The sequence below is a fragment of the Malania oleifera genome, chromosome 13 (assembly GCF_029873635.1).
Source record: "Malania oleifera isolate guangnan ecotype guangnan chromosome 13, ASM2987363v1, whole genome shotgun sequence".
NCBI classification, from domain to species: domain Eukaryota; kingdom Viridiplantae; phylum Streptophyta; class Magnoliopsida; order Santalales; family Ximeniaceae; genus Malania; species Malania oleifera.
Window position 1 is genome coordinate 81,139,656 of NC_080429.1, and position 19,429 is coordinate 81,159,084.

At 37.9% G+C, this 19,429-nt stretch overlaps 1 protein-coding gene and 1 non-coding gene across 2 annotated transcripts in view; one reads left to right on the plus strand and one right to left on the minus strand.

The window, feature by feature from the left end:
- Positions 1-18,594, plus strand: part of LOC131146661 (uncharacterized) — a 37,471-nt gene extending 18,877 nt beyond the window's left edge. The window contains exons 2-3 of the mRNA XM_058096395.1: positions 16,166-17,705; positions 18,227-18,594. Of these exons, the coding sequence (XP_057952378.1) occupies positions 16,166-17,705; positions 18,227-18,462 (1,776 nt within the window). The 3' untranslated portion in view covers positions 18,463-18,594. The remainder of the gene's footprint in view (positions 1-16,165; positions 17,706-18,226) is intronic.
- On the minus strand, positions 7,201-7,325 carry LOC131147049 (U6atac minor spliceosomal RNA). Its single transcript, XR_009134579.1, has one exon. It is a non-coding gene; the product is annotated as a U6atac minor spliceosomal RNA (small nuclear RNA).
- Positions 18,595-19,429: the final 835 nt, after the last annotated feature.

Below are 19,429 nucleotides of genomic sequence, written 5' to 3' on the forward strand. Positions count from 1 at the left end.
TTTGTTTGTTATAGAAGCTATCCAGGGTTTTCCTTTGATTTGAGACTTATCTTGGTTTTTAATGTTTTAGTTATGAATGTAATGCGTTTACAGCATATAATTTTAATTTTTTGTTTATCTTTATTTTGAAAATATTATAAAAATATTTAATTAGATTATTATGATCCACTGGTTGGACCACTGATCCGGTGACCCAGTCCCTTCACTGGGGCAATGGCTGGGCTGGGTTTAATGACATTGGCTGGTAGTGATGGATCCCTCAAAATGTGTGCCAAACTCAGACAATCCATTTTATCAAACAACTTCAAGATATCTTGAAGAAAACCAAAATTTTGTAGCCTTAACCATACTTGCAATTCTGGAAGTTGCAGAAGAAGAGATGAATCACTCCACATGGACGTCCCAGTGCGGTTGGGTGTGTGCACCACCAGCAATTGTCTCTCCAGGAATGGCCTTGGGGTTGCTGATGATTAAGGGTTGGTGAATCTGTTTGTGGTGATGATGTCAAGAAATTTTTTTAGGTGTGCGGGAGCTCTTCATTTATCGGATGACAACGAAACTTTGGTGAAGGGCCTTTCGGGGGTCTCTGTCTCCAATGGTGGTGGAGATGTTACAAGAATACTCTAGTAATGTGGTGTTCGAAAGTGAGGGGAACTGACTGTAATTTGTCTGAAAGTTGCAGGATGATGAACAGTGACATGATATGTTTGTGAGTGCCTAGTATGCCTTTGCAACTGTAAATTTCACTAATCTGGGACAATGTGGTGGCAATGTATACTCTGATTGTGGTTTGAGTTTGAGATTGGGATGAGTCTTCTATGGAGATTGCTCTGGGTGGATGATTGCAATTTTCTCTAATGCCAAATGATGCCATAACAGCTGTTAAGGGAGTTGGCCAGAGGGAAAATAGGGAGATAAATAGAAAGAGGAGGATGGAAGAAGAGGGAGGGAAGAGGAAGAAGGGTGGAATGGGGGCTCATGTTTAACCTGCACTTGAAATTCACATATGAAGTTGCTCCTCATGTGGTTGTCAAGAAAAACTCAAAGTTCTATTTCAGATGCATAATTTCTGTTATTTGGAAGAGGAACGCCTTATCATGGTATTTGCATACTCTCTTTAATGGTTCTTGCACTATAAACTGAATTATTAATTTCTATATTATGATCCTACCTGACATTCAGAATAAGAATGTTTTTTGTGTGTGGAATAATTATAGAATCTTTGAGATGAAGATGTAAAACAAAATAAAGGAGAATGAGGTGCTAAAAATCTGAATTGATGAGCAAATGAAATCATAGCAATGATAGAATGGAACCTCACTGCATGGTTGGTGCAGAGAAGCAGTAAGGGAATGATGTGGAGCAGCAGTAACGGGAACTGCTGGAGGAAAAATAGTCAGAGAAATAGAAATAGTGGGACAGGAGGAGAAGAAGAAGAAGAAGGAATAGGAAGAAGAGAGAAGGAAGATGGATATAAAGGTGGGGGTAAAGTACTTGCGTTAACTTCGTAATTTAAATTCACATTTACATGGATTTCACACCCTATTTATAAGAGAGCCTAAAGTTCAATAAAATTGCAAACACCGAAAGATTGAAGAAATTACAAGTAGACTCCTAAAGAAAGATCTATTACAGAATCACTCCCAGGACACAAGCCAACTATAAATTCAGCTAAAATGTGTTATAACTACTAATTAACCAAACTCATTTGGGTTTTTAGGACCCAACAATACTTCAATCATATTCTTTGGAATTGGTATCCAAATTAAGTCAAATTGATCCACCCAATGACCTGCTTTCCATCCTACATCAATTCCCTTTAGGAGAGAACTTGACTCTGTCGAGTTGGGGGAAAGCAATAAGTATCCATCTCCAGGAGAAGAGTTATGTAACTTCATAAGAAAGAAACAACTGGTGCCCATCAATTTGGTGAGTTGAAGAGCTTGAGATGACATCAACTTTTACTTCTTCTTGCTAATGGAGTAGATATCAAAATTTTCATTTGCTTCATGCTTAACCCTCTGGTCAACCAACTATGGATGCGCCAAATGGATATTGTAAATCTTGAGAGGAAGAATACCACATTTCACTGTCTCCATAGTTAGGCCAATCTTGAAGGTAAGCAAGCAATGATTATGGATTTTCAAGTTGGTATTGTTCACACAAGCAGTATTCTATGTGGATTTAGATGTGGTTGAACCTTCAAATTTAACTTTCTTTGATCTTAGAAACTACAATTGTACGTCTATCATAATCAATAACCTAAGAAAATATTTTCTTATGGTTAATCATTTGAGTTTGAAAGATATTGGTTTGTTTCCTGTCTTCAACCTTGTGGGAGGAGAGGGTAGGTCGAAGTACTAAAGCATCTTTCATGTTGCGATCTTCATCTAAGTCACTTAGGAATTCTATCCCTGCTTTATTATTTGGATTGCTTCATCATCATCGTCGTCATCATCTTCTTCTTTTTCTTTCTTTCTTTCTTCTTCTTGTTCTTCTTTTGATGCAATTGCCATGACTTGGTTAGGACGTTGAGCTTGATGCCCAAAATCTTATGAAACACTTGATTGCTGGATGGACCTCAAAAGTTGTTTTGGAGTGCTCAGGAGTCTTCCACCGGATAGCAGTCTGAGCTCCTTTGCCCAACTGCTACACTGACTTCTTGCACACAACTGTGCTAGTAGACATCTCAATCCAAAGGGCCGATGTAGCCCTAGGAAGACTACACTGCATATCGTTTTCTATTTTATTGGCAATGTCACTTACATTGCCAATTGTAAGGAGATGACATGCAGCAAGCTTGGAGGCAATAGTTGGCTTCAACCCTTTCCTGTACCAATCATCACATCCTTTTTTATTGTATTATTACTTCAAAGTCAGAATTTTTAGTTTGTTGGCACATGTAGCCAAATGATAGGGCCTACTAGTGTAATCTGCCACTGTCTTGTCATCTTGCTTCAAATCAAAGAGTTGTAGATGAACATGTTACTGGTAATTGGAATGTACAAATTGCTCGTGCATAGCTCACTTCATCTCACCCCGTTTTTAAATTTCCCCATATCTCCTCCTTTTGAAGATCTCTGTAGGTTTAACCACCAAATTCAAGTAGTTCCTTTTTATTTTCATTCAGTCAAATACTACTTTTGAGCCTCATTCATGTCATACCATCGGAAATAGTAGTCCAAAGAATACATTAGTCATCAAATTCATTAAGACCATCATTGTTAAAATTTGAAACTTCCTATTTAGTTCCCTTGTTAAAATGACCATTTGGTCTTAACAAAACACAAATCACAGTTATATCATTTGGTAGGAAAATTAGTGGGCATCTTTCTCAAGTGTTTTAAAAGGATCACTTGTGGCCATAGTAGTCTTTTAGGCACGACGCATAGAGGGGCGATGAGGCTAGCGCCTCACCAGGATTGAGGTGAGGCGACCTTCAAGAGGCGCAGCAAGGCGTAGTGACGCGCACCGAGGCTCAAGGTGCAACAAGTCATATCATTTGGTAGGAAAATTAATGGGCATCTTACTCAAGTTTTTATAAAGGATCAATTGAGGCCATAGTAGTCTCTTAGGCGCGAGGTGCAGAGGGGTGACGAGGCTAGAGCCTCACCAGGATTAAGGGGAGGTGACCTTCAAGAGACGCAGTAAGGTGCAGTGAGGCTAAAGGTGCAGTGAGTCGCACCTTTAGATATCTGACATTTTAACTTCATTTTTTAAACCTTTCAGAAAGAAAACGCAGGGCTTTCAACAGATGTAGCCAGAGCTAGATCTAGAGCCTTCGAACGAGCCCTAGCCCTAGCCAGAGGCTTTTACTCGAACTAGCAGGTCTAAACTCCGTCTTCGAGCCTTTGAAGCAACACGAAGCACCTTCGTCTTCACGTTTTCGAGTCTTCAAGCCTTCGCTAGCAAGAGAGCTTTCGCAAAGGCCCTTCGTCTTCAAAATTTGAGCCTTCAAACCAGTACAACCTTTGTCTTCGAGCCTTTGAACTAGCACAAAACACCTTCGTCTTCAAGTATTTGAGTCTTCGAGCCTTCTCCATCAAAAGAGTCTTCGCAAGGGCCCTTTGTCTTCGAGGTTCGAGCCTACGAACTAGCACGACCTTCATCTTCGAGTCTTTGAGCCTTCCGCTAGGAAGAAAGCCTTCGCCAAAGCCTTTGAACAAGCAAAGTGGCTTCGAGCTAGTGAGTCGTCATCGCTAGTCTTCGTAAGTCATTAGGCTGCTTCAAACTAGTAAGTCGTCATCTTTGAGTCTTCAAGTTTTAAGCTAGCAAGAGAGCCTTTGAACATGCAAAGAGGCTTCAAGCTTGTGAGTTGTCATCGCCAGTCTTCGTGAGTCGTCAGGTTGCTTCAAACTAGTAAGTTGTCATCTTTGAGTCTTCGAGCCTTCCATTGGCAAGAGAGCCTCCGCCAAAGCCTTCGAACAAGCAAAGAAGCTTCAAGCTAGTGAGTCGTCATTGCCAGTCTTTGTCAGCCTCAGGCTGCTTGAAACTAGTAAGTCGTCTTCTTCAAGGCTAATGCATTACATGTTGAGGCTCACACATTTGTACAAGAGGCACGCATTTGTACAAAAGGCACGCATTCTTGGTGTGTGATTCTCAACTTTTGCTGCATGTTTGTATAGAAGGATCATCTTAATATAAGTTGATCTCTCAAACTCTTGAACCTGAACCTTTCCAAAATTATTGAGTTGTATCTTAGATCATGAAAATAGTTTGAACTTGTAATATTATTATAGCTATCTCTTGTCATGATTTACGTCATGAATTTAAGTTAGCAGTTTTTGAAGACTTACAAGTAGTTTCCATAGTATATCTATTTTAATAGTTTGACATTATATTTTTGATTTTATTAATTTTTTAAAATATATATAATATTTTTACTCATTTTTATCTAAAAATAATATTCTCAAAAGGTTTATGTCCGAACGCCTTTAGGCGTACGCCTTGCCTCTTAAGGGTTAAAATCCCTCAGCTTACGCCTTTTAAAACATTGATTTTACTGAAGGTTGTGGCTTCACTTGTTAGCCTGGGCAGACTTTAAAGCATTAGTAATAGTCTTGGTTTAAATAGTGGTTGAGGGTAATGTCGTGGGTTTAATGAGAAGTGGGGGTACCAGATGCTACACAGCAGGGTGTAGCTGGAGTGGCGATGAATTTTTTTCAAGCACGCACAACCATGCCTAATTGAAGAATAAACATATGATTTTTAAAATATGATTTTTTAATGATTTTGTATCACTTGATTCTACCTACGAACACTATTTAGTTGGGAAAAATAACTTCAATATTAATTTCATCGCACTGTTTGTAAATATATATATATATATATATATATATATTTCACTTTTCAGTACTTTAATGACCAAATAACCAAAGTGTTCAGAAATATCGAAGTTGAATAGTAATTAGGAAAAGGACACAAGTAAATTAAAATATATTAAAATTTTAAATTGCAAAATTATATAAGTTGTTTAAGTACACTAATAGAATTGAAATGTAAAAAAAACTATGTACATCATTATCAGGTATTACTTAATATTTAATCACTTTTTGACTCCCTCATTCTCTCATCTGCTGAGCAGCATGAAGAGTTGAAAAGTGAAGACCCCCATGACTCATCGAGCAAGCCTTTCTCCTCGACTCTCTCTCTCTCTCTCTCTCTCACACACACACACACACACACATGCAATTGCATCAAGTTTCAAGCCGTGCGCAGAGATGATGCATTGCCGTTTGGCTGCAGTGATGAGGTGACAATTATAAGACCCATGACTCATCTCTATCTCTCTGTTGCCTTGTTTTAGACAATCTCTCTCCATCTTCTCTGTAATAGAAAAAGATGTGGGGCTTCCATTGTAGTGGTTGTTGCGGCTTGTGACAGAACAGTAGCAGCCATTACAGCCTGTTAAGGTGACAAATCTGCCATTACAGCCGTGATTTCTACTGTCACTGCTAAAGTGGTATCGAAGGGCCAATTTTCCATATGTAATGGGTGTTATGCTATGTAACGTATGCTATTTAAAACTATGGTAACAATATCTAATGCATTCTCCATGTTTTGTATCTTATCAGACAATAGCTCCACTTTTGCAGACAATTCAACTTTAGTTGTCATGTTGCTGATTTTAAAAAATTTTTTTACATACACAGTAACTTTATGTACAAAAGACCCTCAACACAATTTGCCAACAATTCCCAATCTGTTCATGCAATTTCTCAAACTTAACTCCAATATCTTCAAGGGCAGCCAGGTGCACAAAGTTCCTGCATGTGCGGGGTCTGGGGAAGGGGCAGACCATGATGGTCTATAGTATGCAGCCGCCTTACCTTGCATTTTTGCAAGGGGCTGTTTTCATGCATTGAACCGCAGACCACAATGATCACACAGCAACAACTTTACCCTTGAACCTAGTCTCTCCTTCAATTCACCTTTAATCTTGAGTGTCATGCAGAAATTAAACAAGTCCATGTAGAAAACTGACAAAATGCAGCAACGGTGTCTGATTCTTTATGCTGATTGTACCAATGGATCCTCAATACACGTAGCAAACTTGAAACAATCAGTTTTTTATCAAACAAGATTCAAAATCTCAAGAAGAAAGCCGAATTTTTGTGGCTGGAACCAATTTCTCGCTATTATTGAAGTTGCATATAAGGGGGACATTTGCACATGCCATTGCTAATGTGTGTGCTGCTGGTGAGGGTCCTCCAGCCATGCTCTTTTGGCTGGTGTGGATTTAGGGGTGGCAGTGTACAACAACAAAAAAATCAAGCCTCAAGTCCCACTAGGTGGGGTTGGCTACATGAATCCCTTTTTGCCTATTTATGTGATTATGTACAATTTATTTTGACAAATTTAGGGCCATTGAATCCTTACTATCTCATTCCAAGTTATTTTAGGGCTACCTTACCCTTCATATTGTCCCTCACAGTAACTCACTCTTCCTCACTGGGGCACTATGTGACCTATGTTGCAAGTGCCAAAATCATCTGAGTCATCTTTCTCCTATCTTTTATGGGAGCCACCCCTAACTTACCGTGAATATGTTCGTTCTTTAATTTATCTTTCAATCTTAAGATTCATATCATAGTGATCTGACCAATCGTACACCGGCTGTCAGCGACCTAACGCAACCCTCCCCTACCTGGGCTTGGGACTGGCTGCTGTGTGTGAAAAGATTAGAACACAGGTGGAATTAAAAAATTGGGTAAGATCTGCTGAAGTTGGTAGCCTTAAAAGCATGTGTTGGTAACAGGTTAGCCCAAAGGCTGTTCCTGTCCTTGTCAGGGGAGATGCCAACCGTATCTCCTTTCCATGAATGTGGAAATATTTATTTGGGGTGGCAGTGTGCCCAAATAAATCTGTCGAATGTGGATAGATGAAGAGATGGTGGCAGTTAGAATTCCAGTTGATGCATGTGGATTATATGTTCATCAGATCATGAAAAACATTTGGGGAACAAGCGGTTCTATTTTTTATGGTGGTGGAGATGTCATGATAATCTTTGGGCATTTAATTTCTTGAAAATCTACAGTACTGCAGTGCTTTTGTCTGCCTCTGCAATTTCAGCTATGAATGATGGCTTGATCAAAGAGGGAAGGACTAGGTGTGATTAGATAGGAAGAGGGGGAATGATTTAGTGGAGAAATTGGGGCCTAAAACATAAGAATGGATATTGTGATTGGGCTCAGATATCAAATGATGCAGAGTAGTAGCAAGGAAATGATGCATAGCAGCAGTAAGGGGCTTCGCTGGAGGGAGAATAGGGATAGAAATAGAAAGAATGGGAGTAGAAGGAAGAAGAGAGAAGAGAGAAGTGAGAGGGAGATACATTTGGTGGGGAAAACCCGCTTTAACTTTTCTGTTCAGATTCACATTAACTTCTATTACATGGTTTTCACACCCTATTTATAATAAATTACATGAAAATTGAAGGATTTTTTAGAGGAAGAATAACCTTATTGAATTTCAAGAGTCACAATTACAAGATAAATAGTAGAGGAAGGCCACCAAATTAGGAAGGCCACAAAATCAGAAAATAAAATCAGCAGATCTCTAGGTTAAAAAACATGAAACTGAAACTACTAGAAACGGAAATAGTAATTTCAGATTTAAAAAAAATATAATTTCCTAATTTATTCCCTAGAAATCCGACACCCCCCCCCCTCTCAAGTTGGAGCATAGATATCTATCATGCCTAACTTGCTTACAAAGAGCTCAAAACTAGGTCTGAAAAGTCCTTTGGTGAAGATAGCGGCTATTTGTTTAGTAGGAACAAAAAGGCATGCAAACAGATCCACTATCAATCTTCTCTTTTATGAAGTATTTGTCAATCTCTACATGCTTCGTGCGGTCATGTTGTATTGGATTTTGAGCAATACTTATGGCAGCTTTGTTGTCACAAAACAACTTCATTGGCATGTTCATCGGCATCCGCAGCTCTTCAAGAATTCTCTTCAGTCATAGCATCTCACAAACTTCGCTAGCCATAGCCCTATATTTTGCCTCAGCATTGCTCCTTGCAACCACATTCTGTTTCTTGCTTCGCCATGTGACCATATTTCCCCAGACATAAGTATAGTATCCTGACGTGGATCTCTTGTCAATAATTGAGCCTGCCCAATCTGCATCAGTGTATGCTTCTATGTTCTGCTGTGTGGTCTTCTGGAAGAGTAAACCCTTGCCTGGTGTACTTTTCAAGTATCTAAGAATCTGATAAATTGCTTCAAGATGTTTCTCGTAGGGTGAATGCATAAACTGGCTTACCAAACTCACACCAAGGCAATATCGAGTCGTGCATGTGATAAGTAAATTAACTTCCGCACCAACTTTTGATACCGAGCTGTATTTACTGGATCACCTTCCTTGTCATCTCCAAGTTTCTAATTGGGATCTATTGTAGTGTCTGCTGGCCTACAACCGCTCATCCCGGTCTCCTTAAGGAGGTCAAGGACATACTTCCGTTGGGAGACAATAATCCCTTTCTTCGACTGAGCAACCTCCATTCCAAGGAAATACCTCAGAGATACTAAGTCCTTGATCCCAAATGTTGATGAGAGGGAAGTCTTCAATCGGTTCATCTCAAGTACGTCATCTCCATTGAGAATTATATCGTCTACATACTCAATCAGTATCGCTATCTTCCCATCTTGTGAATGTCTTATAAACATCATATGATCACCTTGCCCTTGAGTATACCTGTGACTTTTAAGAAAATTAGTGAATTTCTCAAACCAGGCTCTTGGTGACTGTTTTAACCCATATAAGGACTTCTTTTGTTTACACACCTTTGTGCCAAACTTTTCACCAATTCTTGGAGGTGCATTCGTGTACACTTCTTCCTCTTGGTCTCCATTAAGAAATGCATTTTTTACGTCCAACAGTTGCAGAGGCTAGTCACGATTAGCTGTAGGTGACAAAAGAACTCTTACAGAGTTTAGTTTTGAGACTAGGCAAATGTTTTCAAGTAATCAATGCCATAGGTCTGAGTGAATCCCTTGGCGACCAATCGAGCTTTATACCGTTCTAGAGAGCCATCTGATTTATACTTGACTGTAAACACACATTTGCACCCTATAATTGTCTTTCCTCTTGGTAGATCAACTAACTCCCACTTGCCATTTTTTTCAAGAGCTTTCATCTCCTTGAAGATAGCCTCCTTCCACTCAGGAACTTTCTGAGCATCTGACACAGTATTAGGAATGGTGAGAGATTTTCATATGACACATAATTGGACAATGGATGTTGGGTGCAAGACCTCACACCCTTCTGGACAGCAATGGGAAGTTCAGAATCATTGAACTCAGGTTTGGAACCAAACTTGGGTTTAGAACTAGAGGACTCAGAACTCGAAGATGAAATGGACTGAACATGAGGTAAAGGCTCGGTGAGGACATTACCTGGAGGGTTTATAGATTTTGGACAATGTAAAGGATTGGAAGACCCTTTCTTTCAAGTTGTCCTCTATCGCGAGTAGACAATGTCAAATGGTACCAACACTGTGGTGTTTTTTTTCTGTTTCTCCTTTGTTAGTCATTTTAAGATCATGAGCACAATGAGATGGCATTGTAGGAAGACCTGTCTTTTCAGTATCTTAAAAACTCGACTCACTTTCTCTTGGTATAATAAAGCTTGGGTTTTCAGGTTGAATAATGAAAGTTGGAGAAGGATCATTTTGTGAGTCTCTAGTTTGGAAAAAATCATGAAACACAGTCGAATCTTTGTTTTGGTTCCCCCCTGAAGATGAGACATAAAATAGGGATGTAATTCAAATAATGTAACATCCATGGTAACAAACATTTTTTTGGAAATGGGTTCAAAACATTTAACCCATTTTGAGTAGGAGCATTACCAACAATCACACATTTTGTGGTTCGAGGTTCAAGTTTTCCTCGATTATGACTATGAATATGAACAAAAGCGGTACAACCAAATATCTTTAGTGGTAAAGAAGAAGACAGCCGATTTGTTGGATAAAACTTATGAAAAGCATCAAAAGGTGTTTCAAAGCTTAAAACTTTATTAGGCGTTCTATTTATGAGATATGTAGCAGTAAGAGCGGTTTCACCCCACAGATATTTAGGTACCTGATTGGTAAAAAGCAATGCTAGAGCTACTTCCAATAAGTGTTTGTTTTTTCTTTTAGCCAAACCATTTTGTTGTGGAGTGTTGAGACAAGAGCTTTGATGAACAGTTCCTTTTTCAAGAAAAAAATGGCCCAAAATGTTTTTGAAATATTCTCAACCATTATCACTCTGCAATATTTGAATATTTTTTTGAATTGTGTTTGTACCATGGTGTAAAAATTTTTGAAAATTGTTTCCACTTCAGATTTTTCCTTTATCAAATAAACCCAACTTAATCTCGTGTGATCATCAATAAAGATCGCAAACCATTTTTTGCCAGAATACGTAGATGTTCTACATGGGCCCCAAATATCACTATGAATCACAATAAATGGTGTAGTTGTTTTGTAGGGTTGGGTGGAAAAGGATGCACAATGATGTTTAGCAAATTGACATACTTCATATGGAGAAGAAGATGGACTTTTAATCCGAAATAAGTTGAGAAACAAGTATTTTAAATATTGAAAACTAGGGTGGCCTAACCTATAATGCTATAACATGGTATCATTATCTTTGAAAACAGAAACATAATTTAAGCAAGTACTTTGACATTGTCTACTCGAGTTAGGTCCATCGTCAAAATAACAGAGTCCATCTTTTTCCTTAGCACTGCCAATCATCCTCCTAGTGGTCAATTCCCGAAACTCTCAATAAGAAGAATAGAAATTAGCTTGGCATTGATGATTAGAGGTAATTTTACTGATGGACAACAAATTGCAAGACTAACTTGGAACGTGGAGCACATCATGGAGAGTTAACAACGAAGTGAGTTTGATAGTTCCTATCCCGGCAATTACTGAGAGTGAACCATCTGCAATTTTGACCTGTTTATTGCTTGCACACGGACTATAGAATGAGAACAACTTGGAGCAACCGGTCTTATGATCAGTTGCGCTAGAATCAATTATCCAAGAATGAATAGAATCAGGAATAACCGAATAACACCTAAAAACGCAGTAGCAAGAGAGTTCTATACCGAAGAATAAGATGGAGTTAAGGACAATTTTGGAGATTGAAACAATTTGTACAGGTGCTCTAATTGCTCCTTGGTAAAAGGGATTGCATCCGAGTTGGTAGAAGGCTCTTGAGTGTCTTTTTAGCAGTGGCTTGGTAGGCGTGACTATCACGTTTGGATTTTGGTTTCCAATTTGCTAGTTTACCATGAAGCTTCCAACACGTCTCCTTCGTATGCCACGATTTTTTGCAATGCTCGCACCATGGTTTCTTACGCCCATTGAGTTTTGTAACCGTGAGATAATCGGCTGAATTCTGGGAATAGTAATCAGCAAAGCCGGTAGGATTTCTTTGGGCTCCGGTCATTGCCGACTTATACGACATCATTAGAAGAAAAGAGCTCGAGGCTCTGATACCATGAAGGATTTTTTAGAGGAAGAATAACCATTCTTATTGAATTTCAAGAGACACAATTACGAGATAAATATTAGAGGAAGGCCACCAAGTTAGGAAGGCCACAAAATCAGCAAATCAAATCACCACAAAATCAGTAATTCAAATCAGCAGATCTTTAGGCTAGAAAGACACAATTACGAGATAAATAGTAGAGGAAGGCCACCAAGTTAGGAAGGCCACAAAATCAGCAAATCAAATCACCACAAAATCAGTAATTCAAATCAGCAGATCTCTAGGCTAGAAAATAGGAAACTGAAACTACTTGAAACTGAAATAGTAATTTCAGATTTAAAAAAATATAATTCCCTAATTTATTCCCTAGAAATCCAACAAATTACAAATAAACCCTTAAAGATACTAGAAAGTACAAATAAAACCAAAATACAAATAAACCCCTAAAGATACATCTATGACAAACAAATCCAAACATACATAAGCCTGTTGCAAATTATACACACATAATAACTACTAATCAACTAAACGCATTTGTGTTTAGGATCCAATCATAGTTGCCTGGAATGCGGGTTGTGTTTCTGGTTGGGGTATGGGTATTGGGTATGCTACTTAAGAGGTATGGAGTTCTCGCTCACCTCCCCTGGGGTTGGGGGAGTGGGAAGGGGTAGGAGGAGGGGGGCTTAGTCAGTAAGCTATTTTGGGTGGTGGTATGTTTGAACCACTATTTTGAACCCTAGTATGTTTTGATTATTTACTTATCATCAATGATTTTCATATCTTAATAAATATAAGACCTAACTAACAATTAGAATTTTATTTTTTTAACAGAATTTCAATGAGAGAAATATAATTATATCACTATTATTCTTACATAAACTATAATTAACTAATAAATTAACTTACTTCTTTTTATACTAACTTTATACTACTAAAACAGATTTTCTGGATTTTTTAAATAAACAAATTTACATACAAAATTAAAATTAATAGTTTTCAGTTGTACAACTTTCAAGGGTGAATGTTTGGCATTCCACGACTAGGGTTAAAAGTCAAAACATCTGCTTTTCTCTTTCGGGACTGAAACAGCATGCACGCTTGAAAATTAGCAACAACTCTCTCTCTCTCTCTCTCTCATGGGATCCATCCACCATTGCAGCAGGAAGTCAGAGCCTTTTCTACGTGTCACCATGGTTTTAAATTGTGGTAGTGGGTAGCGTAACGTAACAGTAATGGGTGTAACGGGAAGCAAGAGTAGCGGATGTTACATAACGGGAAGTGGGTATAACGGCCGTGAATTTTTTTGAAACACGCACAACCTTGTGCATATTAGCGTACTTACATATTTTAAGCGTTTAGCCCGTCTTAGAAAGAGTTTTAGTGTATTTTGGATCCTTTAGTTCGAGTAACTAAGTTATTTGGTAAGGGCAATAAGTTTACATTTGTTTTAAACCACCATTGATAGAGAAATTACGTGTGTGTGTATTTATACTTCTCATTGTTCTTATCTGTGATAAATTCATGTGTGCTTAATTAATTAATAAAACAAAATACATTATACACTCCTTTAATCTATTAGACGCATAAGACATACGAATAATACAAATATAAAATAGCTAGAAAATAAAGAAGGTTGAAGTTGAAAAATATAGAACATAAATATCACATTACTAATATTATCACAATAAAATATTTTCCTAACAAGTTAGTATTTTCAAATTGTTTATTAATGCATCTATTGTGAGTAGTTAAAGAAATAGTAAATTTTGTATCATTGTCATCCTCATTATAATCTTTTCCCCCTCTTGCTACTTGGTATATTGAGAATGATATATGAAAGAGAGGGAAAAAGTGAGAAGAAAAAATAAAAAATAAAATAATTTTTTGGTGTAACAGTCCTGTAGCAGTTACGTAACAGCCGTAGCGACCTTTATGTAACGGTCGCTTCGGCTGTGATTTTTCTTCCCACCGATTTTGTGGTAACTGTATCGGTAACCCAAAAAACTGTTACGTACCGGTGTTACGTAACGGTCGCGGCCTTTATTTAAAACCATGCGTGTCACACATTCAGAGCAGAAGGAAGTCTTCTGTTTCTCACCATTGCACGCTTTGCAGCAGTTTGTGGCAGCAATTTTACCCCTGTTCTATGGTTCCACTTTCAAGGTTCCAGCACAGCTCGATTTTCAACTTTCTGAATATTTTCATATGATTTTTATCTGAAAATGATTAATTAATTTGGGATGCGATTGACCCCTGAACTTTATGTTCAATCCAGGTTGCGGTTCCAGGGGGCCAGCAGCCCAGGTAACTGTGGACCCAACAGTCCTTTGACCATATTCCTTGAAGTTGGTCTCCAAATTGGATCGAAGTGATCCATCCAATTACTTGCTTCCCTCCTATGTCAATAATGTTTGGCATTTGGTTAAAGTTCATCCAACCTCACATGGACCATCTAACCAAGTGATTGGAGCCTCTTTGATTTCTAGAAACAGGAGTTTTGCTGTGAGCACATTATTTACAGAAAAAAAAAAAAAAAACACACAATTGCATGAGGCTCCCAGGCCACTTTGGGTTTTTGGAGCATGATGTACACAACCTTACATCCACATTTGAAGAGGTTGATTCTATAGTGACATTCAGGCTTCAGTGCAACACTCCTATTATTGAGTCAAGGGTTGTCCTCTACCACAGGGGCACCTCATAATTAAGGTAGCCTTTCGTGGATTTTCATTTAATAAGTGGCACTTTGAATTGAATAAAAGAGGATTCCTTCTATATTTCAAATGGCTTAATTGTTGTTTCTTTTTATGTTTCAAATGGATAAATTACCTAGTCAAAAGTTTTTGGCTCTGTGAGTGAACTCCACTTTATTCTATAATGATGTTCAGAAATGCATTAATTGTTATAAATATGAAACATGAAGCATGACAAGAATGCAATAATGTTCTATTTTTTAATGGTTACAAGAGTTGAAGAATAGCAGAACTTTCACTGTGGAGCTGCATATAGTCAATGTACTATACCTGTGAATCAATGAACTTTATGTATGGCTGCACATTCATATGCTGTATTATTATTTATTCTTTTTGGAAGGTAATCGATAGTGACATTATTTTTCAATTTTGCTAAGGTTGGTCTTACCTAAACATCTAGTTGCATTGTGGGCTTTGGAGGTCCAAATGCTTGTTCTTATCAGCACTGGTTACTTGTCTTGGAATCTCTGCAGTTATTGTATCTCTTATTGCCTTGACTATTAGGTTCCCTCATACATTTTCTGTGGATCATGTTTGTTTAACATTTTTGATATATTTTATGTTTATGACTAGGAAATGCTATCAAATTTACAGTGGTGTGGATTGCTCTTAAGTTCACGCAATTCCCACAATTCTTACTTTGTCAATGGATTGGGATGTGTCTCCACACGTTTTCCTTTAGGTTACAATTGGTTCATGGAATCGATTCCTTGGGACAGAATGGTCATTGTGTAGGGATTTGATAGTTTTTAAAAGAAAGAGTACTGTCATCACGAAGCAAATGACGATGCAAAAATTTTTATTAATCCATTTTATTAACATGGAATGGATAGTGAATGGTCATTTCCAAATTTCACTTTGGGAACGTTTATTCTTATCCTATTCTCACGTCCCTTTTTTTTTTTTTCCCATTTTTTTTGACCTAATTTTTATTTGAAAAATTTTCAATCTCCACCATTTAATTGTAAAATTTGGATTGGGCATCTTCAAAAATTTTCTTCTATCTTATTATTTTTGGGGTATGCCTCTATTTATTTATTTATTTTTGGGGATGGGTGGGGTGGGGGGCAAAAATTAATTGTGCCAGCTTCCTTTACTTTTTGTGTTTTCATCAACTACAACACACTTGTGTAACAGTAAGAGGTTTATACAGGTGGCTTATGTGTAGGACAGTTGTGATTCTTTAGACCAATGTTTTAATTAATTAGCAGGCTTTGTGAACCCTTAAACTTAGGCTGGGGCTTGAGCCTTTCAGCCTGAATGTAAAAAAAGCCTTAAACTCTAGCTCTAGCACCTCAATCTGTGAATTGTGCGTGGTTTTGGTGTTAGTTGATGATGTATGCCTGAATTATTTTGTCAGATGCATTTTGAAATGGACAGAACTTAACTGGACACTTTCTTTCTCTTGTGATTGTTTTGCAGGTTTTCCATCCTCTTGGAAACACAACAATTGGACCTTTTGATCTCTATGCGCAAGTCCAATGTAGTGTTTGCCATGGTATGGCAGATGAAAGCCTTCTATTACTTTGTGATTTATGTGATTCAGCTGCTCATACTTATTGTGTTGGCCTGGGTGCCACTGTGCCAGAGGGTGATTGGTTTTGTCATGATTGTTCTGCTTCTAGGGCTGAACATGCCAATGGTGACACAAACACTGATTGCAACAATCAATACGATTTGAGGATCAATTCTGTAAGGCGATCAGCTGGCTCACATGTTTCCGTGTTTGATATTGTGCGAGAATCCAATATACCAGAGATAGAGGAATCCCATTTAGTATCTTCTCAGGCAAACCAGGCGTCCTCTCCTATGGTTCCTAGCACAGGAATAAGGGTCGCAAATAATGTGTCAGAGGTTGCTACAAACACATCAGGAGATGATGTGGATAAAACAGCTGAGTCAGGTGCAAGAACATTGCATCGTTGCCGCAATGTGCACAATCATATTCGAACATTACGTGAAAATTGGAATGCCTTGCGAAGTGGTTCCTTGAGTTTCTCTTCCCGCTTAATTGATTCTGATGGCCGAAGTAGTCAGAAACGCAATGTTCGTGATGGACCTAGCAACAGATCAGGCAAAGCACATTTATCTTCCACAAGTTGTCCGCAGTTGACAGCTCAGGATGATTTTCCTAGTCGTTCTTCCAATAGTAGAGGCTCAAGCAATGTCGATAAAGCTTGGAAGATGATGCACAGGTCTATGATACAAGCTTACGAAAGGCCAACCATTAGTCAAGGGGCCTCTAATGAATCTAAACAGCTGTTTTGCAATAGAACTGTCCAAAGAAAACTAACAAGCTCAAACGCAACTCTTCCGGCATCAAAAAGCCTGACCTTTGAAAGAGGCTTGGGCAGTATTAGGTCAAAAAGGCATAACAATCACGATGTTCACGAGAAAATGAGTAAAAAGCAGAGACCACAAAAGTTTGGTAATCTGACTGATAGTAGGGTTATTACAAAGGAGATCTCTAAGTTCAATGAGGTTTCTACAGATGCTTGCATGCCTAGATATTTTGAATTGGCATCTTCTATGAAACACAAGACTTTGGATCATGTTGGCGTTTGTCGTGAAAGTGGGGAAAATTTATTGCGGAAGAATTTACATGAAGCCTTACCTTCCTCTATAAAGGCCCAGACTTCAGTAGAAGTTGACATCTGTGACAAGAATGGGGGAAAGTTCTTACAAAATAATTTATGTGAAACTTCTTCAAATGTTGTTAAGGAGCACCCTGGACAATCTTGCTTGTTTTCTCCAGTTGGGCCAGTGCTGGGAACGTCAGAATTCTCTCATTCTAATCCAGATCTCAGCACATCTGCCTCCTGTGAAGTAGGTTTTTCACGGGGACAAGGTGTGGTAGAGAGACGTGCTAAAAGCAAACCAAGTAAAGGTGATGATGCCAAAAGTGAGATCCGATCTCTCGTCAAGCTCAACCTAAAGCTTTTAAATAGGGAGAAATCTTTAGGTATGATCATGCTACTGACCAGTAGTTTTGCACTAATTTCTTTTTTTTTTTACAGTGGATGATCAACGTATATAAGATTCTTTTTTTTCCCTGCTTTAATACCTTTAAATGAATCATTAATTTATTCTTGTTGGATGTTTGCCTACCAAAAAGATCCCCATGTAAAATGTCAGTACAAAAAAGGGGTTATGGGTAAATAACTCTTTAGGGACAAAGCTATTTGGCAACCTGCTATTGCGTACAATGTGCATTTGGGCTACATGGGAATTCTTGTACCTTGAGTAAGCAAACACATGTTGATTTTGTCTTGTAATTGCATTGGCCTGTTGTCTCTCTCATTGTCTCAGTTTTTCCCCAACATTCTAGCAGTTACATGGAGGAATGATATTGCCTTGCATTGCATCTTGTATGAATTTTACTTGGCACTGGAGCTTGTACTTGGCTTTAGCATGATCATTGACATCCCAACTGAATGAAAGCCAAATTTTTTTACAGAAAAGTGAATGTTTTATTGTGTGCAGGAGCAGATGCATTTAAGGAAGTTGCAAGACGAGCCACGCATACCATCTTGGCTGCATGTGGTTTGGAGCACCGGAAGTCTGGTGTTTACTTCCCGACTTCAGTTTGTCGCCATGCTGAACAAATTCAGCGGCTCCAGAAGTCCACTCTTATGCCTACATCTTGTAGAGAATGCTTCTATGCTTTTGTAAAGGATGTTGTCAACTCTGTTATGTTAGAAAAAGTGGGATTGTCCTGAATTGTCAGGATTTTTCCCATATGGGTCAGTGTTGCCAACTTCTCAAGCTATTCATTAATGGAAAATTGTCTTCCCGTTCCTCTCCGTTGGAGTATGGATTCACTTGGAAGCAAAATAAATTTTTGTTATTGACATAGTAGGCTTGCTTGAATTTGAAGTGTTAGGGCTTGTATTGTTATGTATGCATTTGTATTTTTACTTACTAAGTATTGCATGTGTTTAGAAGCTTGTTGAATTGAAAGATCATAAGATGATTCTGGTTGGGTTTGCCCTCCATTACTCCATCCCCCGGGAACTTGCGATGCCCAAAATGACAGAATATTGATGCATGCAAGACTTGAATCGTCAATAAGAGTTTGCTTATATGTCGAGGCAATTTGTTAAGATGATGAAGGACCTGATGCTTATTTATTTATTTATTTTTTCTTCCTTTCACGTGTTTTTATAGAAATGATGTCGTTTGAATTTGACAAAAACACATTTGAATCTCTCTGGATCCTGGTTTTTGAAGAAGCAATAATGGCACAAAATAAATATTTTGGTGGCAACAACAAAGTGAGAAAAATTGGATGGAATAAAAACTATATGTGAATATGTAAAATTATGAAAGTTAAGTTAATTCTATTCAATCCATTTTGCGTACCAAACAATTCATGAGAAGTTGGAATAGGAAAAAGGGAAAAATATATAATATATATATATATATATATATATATATATATATATTTTTATTATATAAATTTTCATGTTTGATTATCATGAGAAAAATTAATGAACATCAATTTAACTTTACATGAAATTTTTTAATAAAAATTTGACTCAAAAAATAAAAGATCAGCATTTAAGGAATAAACAAGACATTCTTTTGTTGCCGCATTATTCTCTTATTCCAAGTCGGGGAGTGAGATATTGATTTCCCAACTGATGTGCCTATGTGAGTATGAATTTCATGCATTATATTTAAATT